The 19,683-nt window shown below is 36.4% G+C and overlaps 3 protein-coding genes across 5 annotated transcripts in view; 2 read left to right on the forward strand and 1 right to left on the reverse strand.

Moving 5' to 3' along the window:
- LOC117570621 (serine-rich adhesin for platelets) overlaps positions 1–19,683 on the reverse strand; it is a 178,044-nt gene that overhangs the window by 125,073 nt on the left and 33,288 nt on the right. The window lies entirely within an intron of this gene.
- Positions 1–19,683, forward strand: part of LOC117570009 (AT-rich binding protein-like) — a 108,667-nt gene that overhangs the window by 71,890 nt on the left and 17,094 nt on the right. For all 3 annotated transcript variants that reach the window (XM_052004379.1, XM_034251426.2, XM_034251427.2), the window contains one exon: positions 14,815–15,179. In XM_052004379.1, the coding sequence (XP_051860339.1) occupies positions 15,149–15,179 (31 nt within the window). In that variant the 5' untranslated portion in view covers positions 14,815–15,148. The remainder of the gene's footprint in view (positions 1–14,814; positions 15,180–19,683) is intronic.
- LOC117570008 (alpha-1,3-mannosyl-glycoprotein 4-beta-N-acetylglucosaminyltransferase A) lies at positions 420–2,083 on the forward strand. The gene has a single exon (XM_034251425.2). It carries the CDS (start codon positions 472–474, stop codon positions 1,948–1,950), a length of 1,479 nt encoding a protein of 492 aa, XP_034107316.1. The 5' UTR covers positions 420–471; the 3' UTR covers positions 1,951–2,083.

The following is a 19,683-nucleotide window of genomic DNA, read 5'->3' on the forward strand; positions in this document are numbered from 1 at the left end:
GTGCGTTTTATTCGAGCTGAGCCTATGAATAGCGAATGTGTGAGTTGCTCTCTGTCTTTTCTTTACTCTTCTTGCTTATTGTGCAATGTGTTTCAATTCCTTGCCATGTTTTTCCTGTGTCCTTTACTTTGGTTTTTGTAGCACTGTTGTGCAAAACGCCAAAAATGCGAAATGCGAAATTCTGGTAAAAACAAAAGCCTAGAAGTCATCGCACAGTTTTTCATTAGAGCCAAACAATGTCGAGCATGTGTGAAGTCGATGATGTGTGTATTGAATTTTGCTTTTAAAGAAAACAATATGCAGATAACTGAATGAAATGGGATTGAATTGAAAAAGGGAGTTGCTGTTGCATAATGAAAGCATTCGCATGAAGTAAAGTTTCATTACTTTTGTCTTATGCAAACAACAAACTTTTCTTACGATTCTTTAATTACTTAGCAAGCTAGAACTTTTTTGAAATTAATCAAAATCATGAAAATTATTAACTTTCGTTCTGATATTTGCTTTGCAATTATCGTATGTGTTTGTGTGCTGCTGACAATATTCTTTTTGATACTTCATGGTAATCAAAGTCAGCGCATAAACGTTGCGACTAAGAAACATGCAAGTGTGCGCCATAAACACATTTCTCTAAAAAGTGGAAATAGAACTCACATACAACGACTTTTGTTGCGTCCAAGAAATGGTCAAAGTATAAAAAAGACGTCATGGCAAAATATTTTAAATAATAAACCACTTCGACTGGGCTGGACTTATAGTCGTCGCCGCCGAAGTGTGTTTTGTGTGTTGGGTGTGCCGACTGTTCATCGTGCTGGCGAGAATTATCTGCTGGACACGTTGTATCTGCTGATAGAGAATATGAATGCCTATCATCGCGACAACAGCTTGATTGTGGTTTATATTGGCGAGACGAATGCCTCAATTGTGCATCAGATTTGGCAGGATATAAACGAGACATTCGGCGATGCTTTGGATGTGGGATTAATTGACGTCATCACACCACCAGCTGAGTATTATCCCGAATTCGATAAGCTCTACCAAACGCTGCACGACGAACCTTCGCGAGTTCGTTGGCGCACCAAACAGACGCTTGATTACATGTATCTAATGACTTATGCTCGCAGTCGAGGTGTTTATTATTTGCAACTAGAAGATGATATTGTACCGACCGATGGTTATATGGAATACATTAATAAATTATCTGCTTTGCATACGAATTTTCGCTTGGCTCATCATCGTCGCTGGATTGTAATGAGCTTCTGTGATCTCGGCTTTATTGGCAAATTGTTTCGCACTGAAGAACTACAACGATTTCAATCCTATGTGCAACTCTTCTATAATGATCAGCCCATCGATTGGCTGCTGCAGTCGTATGTGAAGCTGAAATGCTGTCGCTGGGATGGCTTCGAAATGCCTGACTGTCATCGCGAATATTCGCAGTACTTTATTCGTGCCGATCAGTCGCAGTTTCAGCACAACGGCTTAAAGTCCTCACTGCTTGACAAGGAGCAGCAATTGCAGGATAAGCGATTCGATAAGGATTCGGGACGTTTACGCATGCAACATTTGCGACAACCATTCAATTTGATTGCGTCACACAAACGCACAATGCTTAGGGAGAAACTTGAACTGAAAGAAGGCGAAACATTTCTTTGGGGCTACATGCCACACGATTTTTCGATAGCTCGTTATTTGCGACAACATCAATTCGATGCCAGGCAATTTAAGATTCGCAATAACGATAATTTTGCCGAACTATTTGTAAATGTGACGAATGAAGTGCCAACGTTTACCAAAAACAGCAGCAAGTCAAAGCAATGCGGTTTCATTATGAGTTTAACCGCTGGAGGCAGATTTGAGCCGCCAACTCTGATGTATTTTTATATGAAGGACAATGATACAACAGGTGGTGAATTGAGCTGGTTTAGACGCTTCTTTTGGAGCAAATAATTGCATACAATTTTAGAATGTTTTATTGTAAAATGTGTAACTCCAAATTGTTTTTAACATAATCTATTAATTAGTATTTAACATTAATTGAGAATGCATAAAATTATGTGAAGTTTAACGCAATGAAAAAATCGGTTGTATTTTGTTTTTATGCCAATAAGTATTTAAATTAAATAGAGATGTTCTTATACATAATTGCTTTTCATGAATATTTCAAATCAGATGACACATTAAAAGTTATCGTAGCTTTTAAAATTAAAAGAATATGACAAAAGTCTATATTAATTTTAATTTACTTTTTAATGATTTTAATTTACTTGAATTCCTAAATAATGCGCTAATAAGTAAAGCTGATAGCCCTTGAATTATTCGAACGATAAAAAATTCATAATTTTATCATTTCTCGTGTCTCTGTTTGGTCACACATTAGTTTTTAGTATTTGATCTTTTTTAATATGAAGATAGTCAACATTTGGTTAAAGTATCTTAGTATATTGACAGCCTTGAAGATTTCTCCTCCTCTGTCGTTTATAGCATGACACTCTTTATGCGCTCAAGTTTTCATGCAGCAAACAAAAATGGAAAATATCTTGGTCTGCAATGATTTTTGAGAGTTTGATTCGTCTGTCTGTCTGAGATATTGCATACAACAAAGCAAATCAAATGCCAAGGCAAAGTTAAACTTTTCAGTTTGTGGTGGGGCGGGCAGAAAACAAATACAACATTATTACTACTAAAGTCAACTGCGGTTGCTGCCACTGCGGCGGCTGTTATTGAAGTGCACGCATCTAAAATATCGAGAGCAAAAATGGAAAGGAAAAAAAATCAAATAAAAAAGCAAAATTTCCATCAACTCAACCAGCAAGGCATAAAAAATCGATGAAGCATGACAAGAGCGCGAAGAAACCAGCAAAGAAAAGAAATTGAAGGCAGCCAACAGCTTGAGCTTAGCAAAAGCAGAGCGAGCATTGAATAAGAAATCATTTTCACTAATGATGCTAAAAGAGAAGAAGCAGAAGCAGAGAAGACGTCATTGAGATTGCGCTTAAGTTGATGTTGGATGCTTCGTTCGGTGGTGGTGATGATGATGATGTGTTGTTCTCGCTTTAAACTTTACCTACATACTCGCTCGTACATGCGGCGGCCTTTTGCCAATTTCCTGCCTGTGACAATGATGTAGCTACCCAAAAGGCAAACCCATTAAAAGGCAGCCCAGTTTTTTTTTTTTCGTTTGTTGTTGCTTTTAAGTGCTCGATGGGCGTGGCAGAAATAAATTTGTTACACGAAACAATGCAATCAATCAAAATAACTAACACACACACCACGACGCAAAAAAAATAGCGCTCAGCTACGGGCTGCACTTTGTCGCTGTCTCTGAGAGCCGCAGAGCGCAGAAAAAAAGAGAGGAGGAGAGAAAAAAAAACAAAAATAGAGACGAAAAGAGAAGTGTAACGGCAAAAAGCTGGAAACGCTTCGCTCTACAAAACAAACAGCTGATGGATGGCCCCAACAATTTTGCACTAGGGCCAAGGACATTTTGCTTGGTCTTTTTTTGCCGCCGTTGCTGTTGTTTTTGCCTTTGGCCTAATGCCAAAAAGCGTGGGAATCAAACTGCTAAATTTTCGGTGGCTTCAAACATTTGGGTCAGTTAGCATTTGGACAACAATTAGTTAGTTAACGATATTTTGGTAGACATTTGGCAAATATTTATGCATATTCAAGCCTCTGACTGCTGAAAACTATTTTTCTGTTCTCTGCCTTCACTTCCAATCAATTTGTTGGCACTTTTTGTCTTTCCGCTTCGCCTTCATTTTTCCTTTTTCATTTTCCTCTTCCTTTTTGTGTTCCTTTCCATGGCTGCATACGAATTGACTTATATTTAAATAAAATTAGTTACATAAACAATAATTGACTTCAATTGGCTTTTGTGTTTGCATAAAATTCAATTTTCATTTCCGCCATTGACTTGAATGGCATCACAATGGATGGGCGCTCTCTGGCCCTGGCATCCTGCTCGTTGGCTGCCAGCTCCTGGCTCCTGTCTCCTGTCTCGACTTGCCGTTGTCTATTCTTGTTTGTTGGGTCAGCTTCATGGCATTTTATTGTACTTGTAGTTCCCCGTCGCTTGCACTATGCGGCGTATGAGTAATGTTTGCGTTGGGTAAAACTTTTACGAGTCTTTTAAAATTACGTTTTCCATTGCGGTAATTACTTAAGATGCAAGTATGTTTGCCATGTTCAAATGCGAGTGCTATACTTTTGTATAAAACTATTGATGTGTGATTATTTAAGTTCGATTGGAAAGAAAGCTTTAATATCAACTATTTACTAAAAGTAATTAAGATGGAATGATAGAAACTTATTTGGATAATAAACAATCGAATTGATGTGATTATTTGATGATATTTTTACTAAGATAACTTAAAATTGAGAATTAGAATATTACTTTGATAATAAATGATTATGTCATGTAATATTCATAGGTAGATTGAAATTACCAAAATAATATTTATGACATTGAGCAACAGTCGCTAAATAAAAATGTATAATAATAAATTCAAAGCTGAAGATTCTGTCGGGTGTAAGTTAGAAACTGACGGGCTTACTTGACTGTGAGATACCCGCTTCCGATGAATAAAAGTAAAACAGTGCGCTATTATTCGTAAAATTAAAATGCTTAAAATATTCCAAAGGCTGTTTTTGGTTTATTGATATAATAATACATTCAAAATATACCTTGCGGTGCGAAATATACCAGATTGTCAAGCATAGCAACTAAGTCCCCTAGTTAGTAGGCTTTTTTGTCCATACAAAATGTTACATATATTTCCTCGAGTCAAAAAGTTCTAATATTCTTCTACCCTATGGGTATCGGGCGTAAAAACACATTGCTTTTTAGTTGTATGAAAAAACCGTAATCGATTGCATGTTAAAATGAAACTGACAATAACATCTAACCAGATTAACTACTGAATGTTTTTGATACACCGCGCTAACCTTTCATTGACCTTTGCCCAGTGTTTTTGGCCGTGTTAAGTACGCGATTCAATTGAATCATGTCAGTATTTTCCACTTGATTATACATTATTTAAACAGCTGTCCGGCTAATGTCATTTGTTGTTGCCGATGTTGTTGTTGTTATTGCTGCTGCTATTGTTCGACCAATCCTGTTGACATTTGGCAATTCTCATTAAAAAGCAACAATGCATTTATAATTAAAATTGCATAAATGTTTACCCATAGACAAAGGGCCTCAGCCGCAGTCGTTAAACGAGAGAGAGACCGGGACAGAGCGAACTTATAAAGGGAAAAACCCTTTTTTCAGCTGCTTTCCAGTGACAGCAAATAAAATGGCAGCGACCATGCGTCGACTTTTCAACTTAATTGTTATAGTAATTGTTTTTATTGAAATGTGTCAAATGCAACGCGATGAAAATTAAATTTTGAATATTTTATTAACACGGCGGCGACGATGGCGTCGGCGACTGACAACAAAAACAACAATAACAACAAAACAAAAGCGATGCATAGCAAAAAAGGACACTCACCTGTCATTGCGTTTGTCAGTCTACATGTCACATAATTAATTGATGAGCATAAATATTTGCCGAGGTACAACTAAATTGCAAAAAATTTGCACAATTGCCTTGCATAGGGAATATGGAATGCTCTCAAAAATATAATAAACAATAAAATGTCAATAGCTGATAAAACATGTTAGGTTAATTTAAGTTACAATTATTTTCTGTAATTTTTTATTATTTTTTTTACATATATGAAAATTGCACTTCTTATTTTTAATGTATAGCAAAGTACTTTTAACTTTATTACCTTTTTCATTGATATGCAACATTAATGTTTAGTTCGGCTTGGTCAAATTATTTTGATTTATCATCACTAGGTGTTCCATAATCAATATGTGTATGTAATCAACCTAAAACATTTAGTGTAGCTTAAAAACTATTAAGTGCCACTGATATTTAAGTTAAATTAAATTACCAATAGTTTCCATATATAGAAATATAGATGAACATTTTTAAAAAGATGAAAAGCACGCAGCGTTAATTTACATCATAAATAAATTCTATTTGAACCAAGTTAAATGAACTTATGCTTCTATTCGTTAAGCGTTAAATAACTAAAATAAAAACATCATTCAATTTCGTTTTAAAATAATTATTTTAAGTAAGACTGATATTTGTTTTTTATTATGGTTAGAAAATTCAAATATACACGCGACGTTACTTTCAGTTTGTCAATTTGATCACATAATAAATAAACTCGATTCGAAATGCGATAGAGAGAAGCGCAAACAGAGCAAAAGCAATATTATTTTATTATTCTTTGTGTTTTTTTCGTTTTAACAAATTATAAATAATAAATCCATAGAACATTGTATTTATTATTTCATTTTCTATGTGTGTTGACCATGTTTGCCATGTTGGCCAGCATTATTTATTTACAGACAGGTTGGCTGGCCAACTTTGCGTGTCACAAAAATGTTAAAATATTAAAAAAAAAGAAGAGAGCGAGAACAAATTTAATGTTTTTGTGAATTGTACATTTCCCGCTGTGTTGTGACGCATTAAAGTTGTTGCAAGTTGCAAGTTTGCTAACCGCGCACAGAACAATAAAATGCACAACTTTATTTCGACTTGCTTCACCGAGCAAAGGCAACAGGGAGTCGAGCAAATGCGAGTTCAACAACAACAACAATTGCGACTACAACAATAATAATAACAACAACTTGCAATAGTTTGTTGCCATTTTCTTTTGACTATTTTTTTTTGCATTTTCTTTTCTTGCTTCGCCAGTTGCACTTTCATTTCTTTTCGTACGTGGCGCAGAAAACCCAAACGAAAATTTCCAATTGTTGCAATTTTCAATTATTGTTTTGAAATTGATGTGTGCTTAAGGACGAGACATTCATGCTCGAGTTGCCAGCAAACACAACACTCTAGCACACCCATACACACACTCGTTTTTACACTCGCAGACAGTCTGAGACTTGGCCGCAATTGAACTTGGTGTTTTGTGGCATGCGCGAAGAATATTTGCACAGCAATTGAAGTGTGTGCTGAACGTGTGTTGAGTGCATGTCAAGGGAGGGAGAGGCAGAGAGGATAGCGGAAAGCGAAGCTCACTGTAAGCAAGATGTTACTCGGGGATATAAACCAGACCGGACACAGGTCAAATCAAACGGTTTCAGTGGTTAGCAAGGCAAATAAATAAACGCAAAGAAATTGTCTGCAATTATACGCGGAAAATGGTTGGCAATGAGAGAAAATTGTCAAGAGCATGGAAATGAATAGCATACACATTTAGAGACTATCTTAAAATTATGTAAAATTCTTGATTGAAACATAATTTCTTAAAAAAGGTAACATACTTACCTACTACTTTCTTTAAGTATTGAATGTTAATTGAAGATTGGGTTGAAGTAAATTAGCTGATATTACGTTTAATATCCCTGCACCATTATTGGCTCTGCACCTTTTACATTTTTTAATTAAAATTTATGTTTTATTATTCCGTTATGAAACCTATTTTTTGTTTTACACTAATACTCTGAATTAAAAAAATTATAGGACAAAACTTTACCTTTGTGAAAAATATTTTGCATCTTTAAAATTTGTATAAATAAAATATGCAAATAATATAACGAAGCATTATTACGAGTAAATAAATAAAAATGTTGCTGGTTACTAAAATTAATTTGTAGATATGTGAAGGAGTTTAATGAAGTTCAGTTGCACTGTTGATTTTTTTTTTTTTATGGGCAATTTGAAATTTCAACAGCTTGTTAGCAATCATCAAGACAATTTAAAATTAAAATTCAAATTCGAATTAGATTACCTTAATAAGTGTCTACTCTAACTTGTTAAATTTTTAAATACATCCAAACAATAATAATGCTTTAAGTTGTATTTGACTTTAATTATTTTGTTAAATGCTTTAGTTTTTTTTAAAGATTTCCTTCTTACGTTAAGTACTATATTTCTTTGAAAAGATTAAATTTACTAGATGCGAATAATTATAACACAATTGCGCACATATTGCTAAAGCGTGCTTTAAGTCAGCTTAGCTAAAATTCATTTAAAAATTCAGAAGATGGCAGTTATATGAGCAAGCAGCTTAAGCACAAAATTGACAGCATCAACAGCATTTTGCTTTTAATATAGTTTATTTTTTTCTGTTGAAGTTTATCATCAGTTATGAGGTAATCACCTTCTTCTGCAGCAGCAACTCGAGGCATATGCATAACATAATAACATAATGAAATAAATTTAATTACACGGCACAGGCAATCCACTTGTAAACTGTGCGCCGTCAATGCCACTGCAGCAAACTTAACTTTTGAACGTACTACGTGTAAGTGTGTGTGTGTATGAGTGTGTGTATGAATACACAAATAGAGCGAGAGAGAGAGAGAGAGAACGAGAAAAGCGGCAGAGATACAAATGTACATGGGCAATGTTTATATGAATGCACCTACTTAGCCTTTAGTTTCAAGTGCGCGCAGTGCTCTCATCAACCGTCTCTCCTGCTCCTGTGGCCCAGTGTTGTATTGGGTAAGATGGCGGCCGAGTAGGGACCATAGACCACCCGGAAACCCAACACAAGTGCGCACAGGTGCTCAAGCGAAGCCACACACACACACACTCATAGAATATATGTATGTGTGTGGGTATTTGTGTTCATAAGTTCATTTGGTTTTGGTCGCTGCGCATGTGAGTGCACTTGAGCCCACGTCGTTGTCGGGGTCCTGGCCCTGGACTGATGCTACTCGCTGCTCCTGTTTCTGCTTCTCTTCCTGACTCGCGCGGAGTCTGCGTCCAGCTTCTACAAAAGTCCACAGACAGACAGACGCTCCCGCTGACGCTGCTGACTGACTTGCTAACATCGTTGAGCGTCGGAGTAATTATGAAAATTTTCAAAATGAGCTCGCCCTGCTTCAGTTTTTCGAAAGTTGAGCACGAGTAATTAAAAATTTCGTAGTGTCGCCCGCCATCGTCGTTCCATTTTGTTGGCCAACATGGAGTACGGCAGAGTAGAGTACAATTTCACCACTCATATTCGTATTTTCCTAATGAAAGCCGCCGAATTGCCTTGCCTTCGTTTGCTTTGCCTTATATTTGTTGTGCCTTGTTGTTGAGAATATGCATATTATGCTATGCACATAAATTTTAATTAAATTCGTTTTTCTATTTGCCGGTAAATAGTCGTAGTCGTAGTCACAGTCACAGTCGCAGTCGCCGTACCTAGCTACCTAGTGGTATAATTTTAATTAGAAAGCGGCAAGCATTAAGCAATAAAGCATTTTGCCACACAAAAGCAGCCCAGCAATTAGTTGCTTCTGTTGCACGGGACGTATGCGTAATGTGAGCTAAATACTTTGCTGAAGTAATCTGCCAAAGATGAAAGCGTCTCTAGTGGTCAATGATAAGCTGTAAATGAGAAGAAAGTAGGAAGAAGTTACTTCCGGTTTCAGCTTCTGAAGAATGTTATACATAATAATAATAATAAATATTACTTCAGATTACTAGCTTTATCTTTCACTTAATTTAAGATTATGCTTAATAATTAATTATTTTGAAGAATTCAGTAGAAATTAATTAACTAATTATTATTTACATTATATCTATAGAAACTTTCCAATTTCGTGCTATATTCAACTTACTTTTAAAGACTACGTCAGCTTATGATTAGCTTTGATTAGCTCTGTCTGAATAAAAGTTTTGTTTTTATTATATTTTTAGCTCTGCGTATTTATTACTTATTGTTCTAAGAATGAATAAATATAAATTAACATTCATATTATAATAGATGTTTTAAATGTGAACTATTCTGTTTGTTATTCATCTATAATAAAAACATAAATTAAAAATACAAATTAATATCCATATAACAACATATTTTTACTTATTTCCAAAAGTAATTTAAGAATATGTGCTTAAATTCAAATCAATAAATTCTCTCACAGTTCGGTAGTAAATAATCGAACAGCTGTCCAATTCATTCCTTATCTCTCAATCTAGCCTTACACTCTCTGAATTTTTAATAGTTCAGCAGACGTGAATGCCCAAGCATCCTGAAAGGGAATAGAATAGAAACCGAAGCTATCTTTATTAGATACCAATACAAACACAAGCCATAAAACAAAAGACCAAAAATTGATGTGTTAATTGATGAAGTAGAAATACTGCCCTCCATTTCTCTTTCTCACTTATTTGCTTTCTTTCTCTCTCTCCCTTTCTCTTTCTGTTGGCAGCGTTTATAGCTACTACAAATACATAAACAAAATGTATACATATACAAGCTCGTTTGTTTGTAGCTCTCCAATGTGTGTGTGTGTGTGTGTGTGCTGAAAACATGCAAATTGTTTACATGAAAATTCCATTATGTTTGCAAAGCAAAAGGAGGAGGCTGTAAACCGGTCGGAGGTGCAGCTCATCGAGGCTAGACAACAAACCCAAACAATGCATTATCTCTGGCTTTGGCCTCGGCAAAACACACACACACACAGACACAGAGAGAAAGCAATGAAAACTTCATGTAATATAAGTCAACAGCAGTTAGCCAATAACACAACGAACAGGAAAAACAAGAACAAAGCGCATTGTTGACGCCACCACATGATACCTTTAACGGCATCGTCGTCGTCGTCGTCGTCGTCATCATCAGAATCATCATCATCATTAGGGTTTAAAATCTTTTAACTCCTGCTAGACACACTCAAAATACACACACTCTCTTGCTGTGAGCTGGTCTATAAAACTTGCTTGCTTGTAGTTTAAGGAGGAGCAGGAGGAAAGCAGACTTGCAAATGCAAAACTAAAACTGACTACGTCTGACGTTTTGTGTCTACAAAAACGAAGAAGCACAAAAAAACACAACAAAACAAAAAAATGAGTGGAGAGGGGGGTTGCGGGGGAAGGAAAAACCAACGACGCTGATGATGGGGAAGAAACGAGAAAACTCAGCAAGTCAGTCAGCCAGGAACAACGTTTCAGAGGCCTCTTTGTTTTTGTTACAATGTGCCCGACTATTTTCCTTGAATGGTCAGAAAAGTTGTAGCTGCAAAAATGTAGCTGAAAAGGCCCACATGGCCATGGGGATTGCACAGGGGCACGGGGGTAGAGGGTAGGGGGCAGAGGCCAACGCCAGAGTCAAAGGCAACAAAAAAAAAGGAGAAGAGAATCGAGGTAGAAATACAAAAACTTAACATTCGTCTGGCCCCACAGCACACGTGTCTATCGAGTCAAGTCAGCAGCGTCTACCTTTAGCTTTTGTGTGAGGGTGTTGAACACATTTTCGGGGTGTGTGTGTGGATGTGTATGTGTATCAATAACAACAGCAAATGTGGCAAACTGTGAGCTGCAAACAACAACAATAACAAGCTGAAAATTAGCAAAAAGCAAAATCGATACTTTTGCACAAAAGTTCTCGTTGTTGTTGCTCTGGTTCATTAAAGTTTCAATGCTCTCCAAATATGCGTTTCATTAAAGCCGCTTTGCCACACGTATATACATCTGTGTGTGTTTGTGTGGGAATTAGAAGGTGATAATACTGAGATTTTCCTACCAATAAAACACATTCATTATGCTTAAAGGTAAACGACACGAAGTTTTGTAACTGTGCTGGATTAAAGTTGCAATAATATTTTAAGTATTTTCAATTGCAAAAGTTTCATTGAAAACAATTCATATTTTACCTACTCAACAGACAATCGATATTCTCAACACTGTTGCCTTTTAATTGATATTTGTGTTTGGCTTAGAAATGTATTAGCTAGCATTTTATTACCTTGATTTGTTGGCGAGTTAAGACACATATTCGAAGTTATCCACATCCATTGTTAGGTGAAGCAGTAGTCGTAAATGCTTTTCACTCAACGTCATGCTGTCAATTTGCTAATTAAGCCAAAAGCCGCAAAGTAAAGAAACTTGTTTTCAGGGTGTTGCTCAGCGCTGAAGTTAGGGTTGGGGTTGCACTCGTATTTCCAATTGAGGTCAGTCGATGACATGAACAACGACTCGATACGACGACAGATAGCAACAAATATCGCTCAGGCAGACACAAAAGCAATCAAAAAACTCGTCAAGCCAAATTATAATTGAAAAGCAAAAGCGAAAGCGTTACAAATTTCATTGCTCAACTTTAATTTGTGCCCAGTCAGCGAACAATTTCGACTTAAAGTAGTCCAGCAAACTGCCTACTTGAAGATGACTTTTGCTGGAGGCTCCATTTTGCACTCTCGCGGTTTTTCGGCTCGAACTTCTCCGAGGATCGTGCCACTGAAAATTGTTGGCATATTTTCCTGATGAAGAAAGAGAACGAGGAACGAGCACGAAAACCTTGCTCTCAAAATTGTATTAGTGTACGCTCCGAAGCCAACCAAAGTTATTTAAATTAAAGTCACATAAATGCCGATGTCGTTGCCGTTGTCGTTGTCGCTGTGTTGGCTAACAAGCCGTTGAAGCAACAACACCAACAAAAACAGCAACAACATCAACGATTTTTGGGCGTGCGATGGGTGGAAAGTTTTTCCGCTCCGTAGCGGCGGCGGCTGCTCCTCTATTATTAATTTAACATTTGCCTGGCATTTTCTTAGAGTCGCTGCCATTTTGTTCGCGTCGCTGCTGCTCGGCTACGTTCATTAGCTTCCGTTGCGGAAGCGGAAGTGCTACACAGTCGCGCAGTCAGACATACTCAGTGATTCCAACACACACACTCACACACACACACAATCCCCGAATTGCTGTTGACTTCTTCGATTGCAACGACAACAATCTAGTCGACTTCCAATTCAAGTTTGTCGAGTGAGTTTCTTATTTGTGTAATGCCAACGTATTTTTATGGTATTTTTATGTTGTTTATAGACTTGCAAAACGTCGCTGGTAACTTTTTGACTATCTTGGAAATTTGTGCAACTAACTGCAGCGTTTTGACTAATACGAGTGCTAAGAAATATATGAGTTCAACATTTTGAATTGAAATATTAATACGAAGATGAATGCAGAGCGGAAAAGCTTGCAGTCATAAAAGTAAATTATTACTATCGTTGATCATTTATGTAATAAATAAACTAAATAAATAAATAATAAGAGGTATTGTATTTTATAAAAAACTATTCAATAAAAAAGTAATGAAGTATTGAATTAAAAAATGTAATTAAATTTAACATAAATAAATTAAAAAACTCGAAAGTAATTGTTTTAGATTAAAGTTATTGTGTTTTGCATTATGAGTTAAAAATTAAAAACAAATTTAATTTAAATAATTTAAAACAAATAAGAAAGTTACAGTCTAGCACACTCGGCTCAAAACCCCATTGCCCATTTAAAAAAAAAACATATTTTACACATACATATATATTGAAAATATATCACAAAATCTGAAATATACCGAAGGTAATATACCAATTATTACCTTTTACAGAATTTATGTCAGAATTTTTGGGGCATATTTTCGAAATTTTTGTATTAAAAAATACCGTAATAAATATACCAGATTGTCGGTCAAAGCATCTAAAACTCGTTGCCATACGAAAATATTTCTTAAATAACTTCTTTAATTTTTACGCATATATTATTAAGAAAATTAGATACATAATGTAATCCTTCTGCTAAAACATGCTTTTACCTTTTTTTTACATTTTTCACTTGCAATCGACTTGTGCTAAAAATTCCTCAGCAAATTAGCAGCAAAATCAATTGCTGTAAAACCTGTCCCGATATGAAGTTGTCTCAACTTTTACGAGTTTGCCAATTTACTGTTCAAATCGACATGCCGGTTGACAGCTTTGACTAGTTAACTAACTAACTAACAGACTGGCTGACTGACTGACTGACTGCCTTGACTGCCGCTGCCTCAGCTGTCCAGTTATTTGGACTGTCAGTTTTGCAGCGCTGTCAAATCATGTTTTATTTTTTCGTTGTTGTTGCTTTATTGTATTTTTGACATTTAGTTTTGATTGTTGCACGCCTGCGCCTGCACAATGTGCAGCCTTAACTGCTATGGCGCTAAAACGGAAGCGAAGAAATTCACTTCCGCAGCATGTGCTTCCGTTTGGTGTGTGCGCTTCGCTGAGCCGCCTGCCGCCAGAAAATGGAGAGCACAACTCTCAGCTAAGGACTCGACGGGACACGGAGGCAGAAGAGAAGAGACGAAAAGAGAAAGGGTCAGGCATGCACAATGCAGTTTTTGGTGTATTTTGTTTACTATTTCATTTTATTTTACATTTATTTATTTATTTTTTCTTTGTTTAAACTTATTCCCTAAATAATGGCCATGGTCTTAACTTTTCGGCAGGCAAACCAGCGCTTCTACGAGCGCTGTAAATCATATTCCATTGAAGACAGGGCAATTTTCTGTTGGCGTATAGAGAGTATAATAAATCTGTGGCTTATGGGCATAGCAAAATCCGTAAACAAGCAAAAGACACAATACAAAAAACAAAACAGCTCTAAAAGGCGTATAAAAGAACAATTATTTGGAATAAATAGAAGGAAAATAAATTGAGAAAGTTTGTAAGAGAAACTAAAATTCGGTTGTATTATTAGAAGGCAAAAATATGTTTTACTATATTTACTTTAAATTAAAAACTTTAAATTTGAATTTCTTTTGACAATACGTCTGCAGCTGTCTACAAATTTTTTGCACACCATTTACATTTCTGCTTTTGCTTTGCACAAACAACTGGAAAAAACACAAACTGAATTTCTAGCTGAAAGGGGGAAAAACACTAAAAAAAATAGGAAAAAGAATCGCTTAATCCTCGCCGGGCATTGCACTGATTATTCTTTACGACGCATAAACTATATATAATAATACGATGAAAACCTTTTATTCTCTTTGCAGACGATTGCGACAACAATTTGTTGCGGCTTTAAATACGAGTGCGATTATATTGAGAATCAAAGTGTGAAATTCGCCGCGGCCGCAAAATTCGCGATTCCGACTGTCATCGGACGAGTAACAACAACTGCAACAACAACAACAGCAATAGCAACTGTAAAGCAAAGTAGACAGATAGACAGACAGACAGCGGATGCAGCAGCTGGTCTAGAGAGCTTTTTCGGACGCGACGTAAACCCCATAAAAAGGACATTAAAACAAACAAACAAATACTACAATACAATACACACAATACATATTGGGAAAAGCTGTTAAAAACCCCCCGTTCGAAACAAACATGTTGGCCTTTCACAACGAGCACATTGCCAGTGAGTAAAACTATGCTATACTCTTTTTTTATTATTGGTTTTTAACGCTAACTTTAAGCTTTAAGACTCCACAGGCATATTTGCAAATATAGTAATAATTTTAAAAGCACAGACGGTCCGGCTAAGGTACAAAGTGGGTGGGAGGTGGAAAATGGTTTTGATTCTGGGTCTGAGAGAGAGTTTTGGTTCTTGGCGCTGGCAGGAAAAATTGTAGAAATTTGTACACATTACAAACACTTGGGACACGGCAATTACACTTAAAAGGCAACTAGTGCCATTAAGCAATGTGCTTCGGGAGCCAGCTGCTCATATGGGACTCCAGTCGAACCCAACCCAGCCAGACCAGTTCATGGAATGGCAAGCAGAGCACAGAGAGCAAAGCACCATAAGGGGGCCGTTTTTGCAAGCTAAAAAAGCAAAGGAAGCCTCGGAACACAGCCTGGCAACACTTGCAATCCATTAACTGTAATGCCGCGCCATTATGTTATGATTAAAAAAAAAAGGAGGAAACAAAAAGCATTGCAGACTGCCTTTTTGTGCTTTTGGCTATAAAGACATAACACATACGCAGCATTGGCTTCAATTTCTTAAGGCCTTTTAACTGAATTTCATATTGAAATGAAGTTTTAACTGAATCAAATGAGCTTACTAATGCCATGATATTTAAAGAGCGTTTATTAAATATGAAGAAATTTTGATAAATAAATAAAAATGTAGCTAAGAATAGTTGAAAGGAAAAGATAAATCTATTAATGAATTAACTTCTGAAATAATCAAGATTACATAGTACGAAAAAACGTTTTTAAATCAATATTAAATCAAGATCAAAGGTCCAGAAAATAATAATAAGTAATTTCAGAAATAATAAAACTGTTAATCATTATTACAAATTAATTATTTTATCACAATGATATTCTTATGTGCTTAAAAAATAAAGAAACTACTTCGATAAATTAGAGAGAATTTAATGATTTACTCTCAATGAAATTTAATTTGAAAATAGCTTAAATAATAGGAATTGATATAAGAAACAATAAACATAATAACACATAATTCTTCAAACATTAATTCAAGAAATAATTTTTCTGCTTAACTCTTAATGCTTACTATACTTAAGTCTTACATATTTAATTCGAAAGCTATGCATTTAAGGATTATAGCTCATGCATTTCTGCCTCAGCTACTTAAGCGAACAACAGTTAACCCAAAGTTGTGCTCACAATCCAATCGATACTGTAAGAAAGCAGTAATCTGATCGATAGAACGAAGCAGCTAACCAGTTGAAAAGAGCACAAGTGACTGGCAGGCAGACACACAGATGGCCATAGGAGCGTTGAGGGGTGAGAGGAGAAAGAAAGGAGAGGGAGGATAAGGCAACGCCGCCAGTCATCATTGGTTTGAACTCTTTGCACTTAGCTGTGAACTCAGCTTAGTCAGTCAGTCGGTCGTGTACATTAAATTCAATTGAATATTTCATAAGCTGCCAAACAACAAAGTCGCAACAACAATAACAATGCCGAGTGTGGAGGGAGGGCTGAGAAAACGGCGCACAAACACGAAAAACGGCTGCCAAAACAGAAGTCAGTGCCAACAACAATAACAACAACAACAACAACAACAACAGGAACAACAATGCCAACAACAAGCATTTACGGTCTGCAAAAGTAAAAGCATACTTTTTGGCGCTTCTGCTATTGCAATTGGCTGTGTGTGTGTGTCTAGTGCTGTCTATACGTCCGGTTCGTCTGGCTCGATTGTGCTCGCTGATAATGGCCGCTGAACTTTGCTTTATTACATGCAAAAAAAAAAAACCCAAAAAAAAAAGGCAGTCAGGAGGCCTGGCATGGCCAAAAGTCGTAGCCAAACCACAGACACGCTGGCAAGTGGCAAAAGGAACAAACCAACCAACCAACAAAAAAAAAACCAACCGAAAAAAGACTAAGAAGGAGGCAATTGCGGGGCGTGCCACTCAACTTTTAAAGTGGCACTCAAACAAAGCACCAGTTGTGCAAAAAAAAATACCAAGTTGAAGGAAAATTGGTTTGAAAATAAAAGCAGAAAAAATTATGAATTGTGGAACACTACATGCAAAGAGGGCGTGGTTGGAGAGGCCTACCTCTAAATGCCGCCTTATTAGTCAACCATGAATTATGCACGCCGCTCATATTATCTAATATGCCACAGGCGTCTAGTTAAATAATTGACGCTGCGTTTCCCCCAGACGTTCCACCTCCCTCCCCTCTTGGCTTGACGTTGTCTACTCTCACGTAATTTGCCAGGTATTATGGGTTACATAAGTTATTCATTAAGTTATTATGTGTTTAAAGCTCACACAATGCCAGCCAACGATGTTAAGGGCTCGACAAGAGGTACTCAGCTTTTATTGTTTATTGGCAGTGCCCATGATACGCTCAGGATGCTCACACACATACAACAGACTTAAGGACTGCGGCGAGTACGAGTGCTTCTCCTACACCAGGAGCTGGGCAGTTTTTCCCTTTTGATCTGACTTTACCTTTTGTTAAACGTCTTAAGTGCAGCTTCGCTTGTTGCACACCTTCTCCAGATTATTTTTTTTATTTTCCATTTTTCCCTCTCCGGAAATTGTTATGCTTAATGGCTTTTCAGTTTTAGTTGTGAGTATGTATGTGCTATGGTGTTGTGTTCCTTGGGGCACCTTTTACACTTACCTCTGGCTTACTTTAAACGCCGCTACTTTATAATTTATTAGTTGTGGTCTCGTATATATATTCCAGGTTGACAGCTTTGCCAATTCAACTCAAAAAAAAGAGTTAATTTGTTTTTTTTTTTACACTCCGACTTTTCGATTAGATACTCGACTATTTGTTAGCATTGCATTGTTAAAGTTAATCGGATGGCAATGGCGGAGTTTTTGCCAGTATCTTAAGGTAGCTTACTGTTTCGCAGTAGTTACTGCTCTAGATCAATATCTAAAGCCTTGAGTTAAATTGAGTTTCCTAAAGTTTTATTGCATGTTTCTTTTTATGTAAGGCCACTTTTCTATGCTGCTCAGTAAGTTAATGCCGGGATTAGGCAAACAGTTGGCAGACAGACCTGAGCCTGGTACAGAAAGTTAATACGAAAACACATTTAGATTGCTAACTAAATTGTTGGTTTTTACCTGCTACAGACTTATGGATGCTAGCGAGCGTAGCAGACAGTGAATTTCAATTTCATGTCAAAGAGAATTTAATATTTATTGCGTATAATTTACAGAAAATATATACTTTTGCATATTCAGCGAATTTATATTCCAAAAAAAGACAATTTAATAATTATTTTGTATACTTTTTTCTGCTGTGTGGAAATGTTTTCTATTTTAATGTTGACTTCATTTAGTACTGAAATTCTTTTACCAATCTTATTTTAAAATTTGGCTAAATGATATAGGACCGTTGAATTTTCGCTTATTATTCGTTTCAATGTTACAGCAAAGGTTCACTTGCTTCTGGTATGACTTAAATAAAGTATACGTAGTGTGGTTTAGTGTGTCTGCCCTTTTGCCTCAGAACACTTTTGTTTCAAAAGTTATTGTGTGTTGTTTTTCAATAGAATATATTTACTTTTTTATTTCAATTTTAACCTTACTTAATTATTGCCTTCATTAGAGAATTTCGGTGAAATCGTATAGAAGCTTTGTACTTTCGCTCTTTATTCGCTTCAATGTCACAGCAAAGGTTACACTCGTTTTTGGTGTGCCATAAATAAAGTATACGTAGTGTGGTTTATTTTCTGCCCTTTGCAGTAGCATACTTTTGTGCGCCCGCATAACGAAAACTTTTCACTTTCACATCTCACATAAAGCAAACAAAACAAGAGCAAAACAAGAGGGTTGCCAGAACCCATCTGTAACTCATTCGTACCATATCTGTTTGTGCGGCTGACCAAAAACTGACATTTAGCAAGGATATTAACATGAACGCACACGTTAATGAATCACTTTTGGCCGCGCTGACCGCAGCTATAAACGAGCACGCAGAAAGCCGAGACGGTAACCACTCAAAACTTGATGGGTGCGGCAAAATTTATGCTCTCTGTGGTTAGCAAAGAAAAAAAATGAATACTGATGGGTGACATTGGATGAAAGGGAGAACGAATGATGGAGGAGGAGAGGAAGAGGGGAAGAACAACAAATGCAAAAGTGAAAAGCGAAAAATGCCAAGCGACTTGCAAGAATTTAATTAGCATAAGTTTTTGAGCGAAACGTGAAACAAAAATTGAAATATCAAAGAGCCGACTCGACAGCGCCGCATGTTTTATGTATGTATTTATATTGTGCAAATAAGTTTATTTTATTAAAAGTTGCAAAACATTTCGCCAAACGCAATGGCAAATGTAAGTAGGCAAAAAGTAACAACAACAACCAATGAAAAAAGGAAACGAAACAGCAACAAGGCTCCGTTCCCCTCGCTGCCAAACAGCGCGACGGCCACTTGTGTACTTTGCTGCTGTCAAAGTCATTCAAATTCAGTGCATGCATAAA

Source organism: Drosophila albomicans, chromosome 3, assembly GCF_009650485.2.
Source record: "Drosophila albomicans strain 15112-1751.03 chromosome 3, ASM965048v2, whole genome shotgun sequence".
Taxonomy (NCBI): domain Eukaryota; kingdom Metazoa; phylum Arthropoda; class Insecta; order Diptera; family Drosophilidae; genus Drosophila; species Drosophila albomicans.

What these genes read in the sequence shown, in the direction of transcription:
- LOC117570008 (XM_034251425.2), top strand. Translation starts at nt 472, where the DNA reads ATGAAAATTATTAACTTTCGTTCTGATATTTGCTTTGCAATTATCGTA.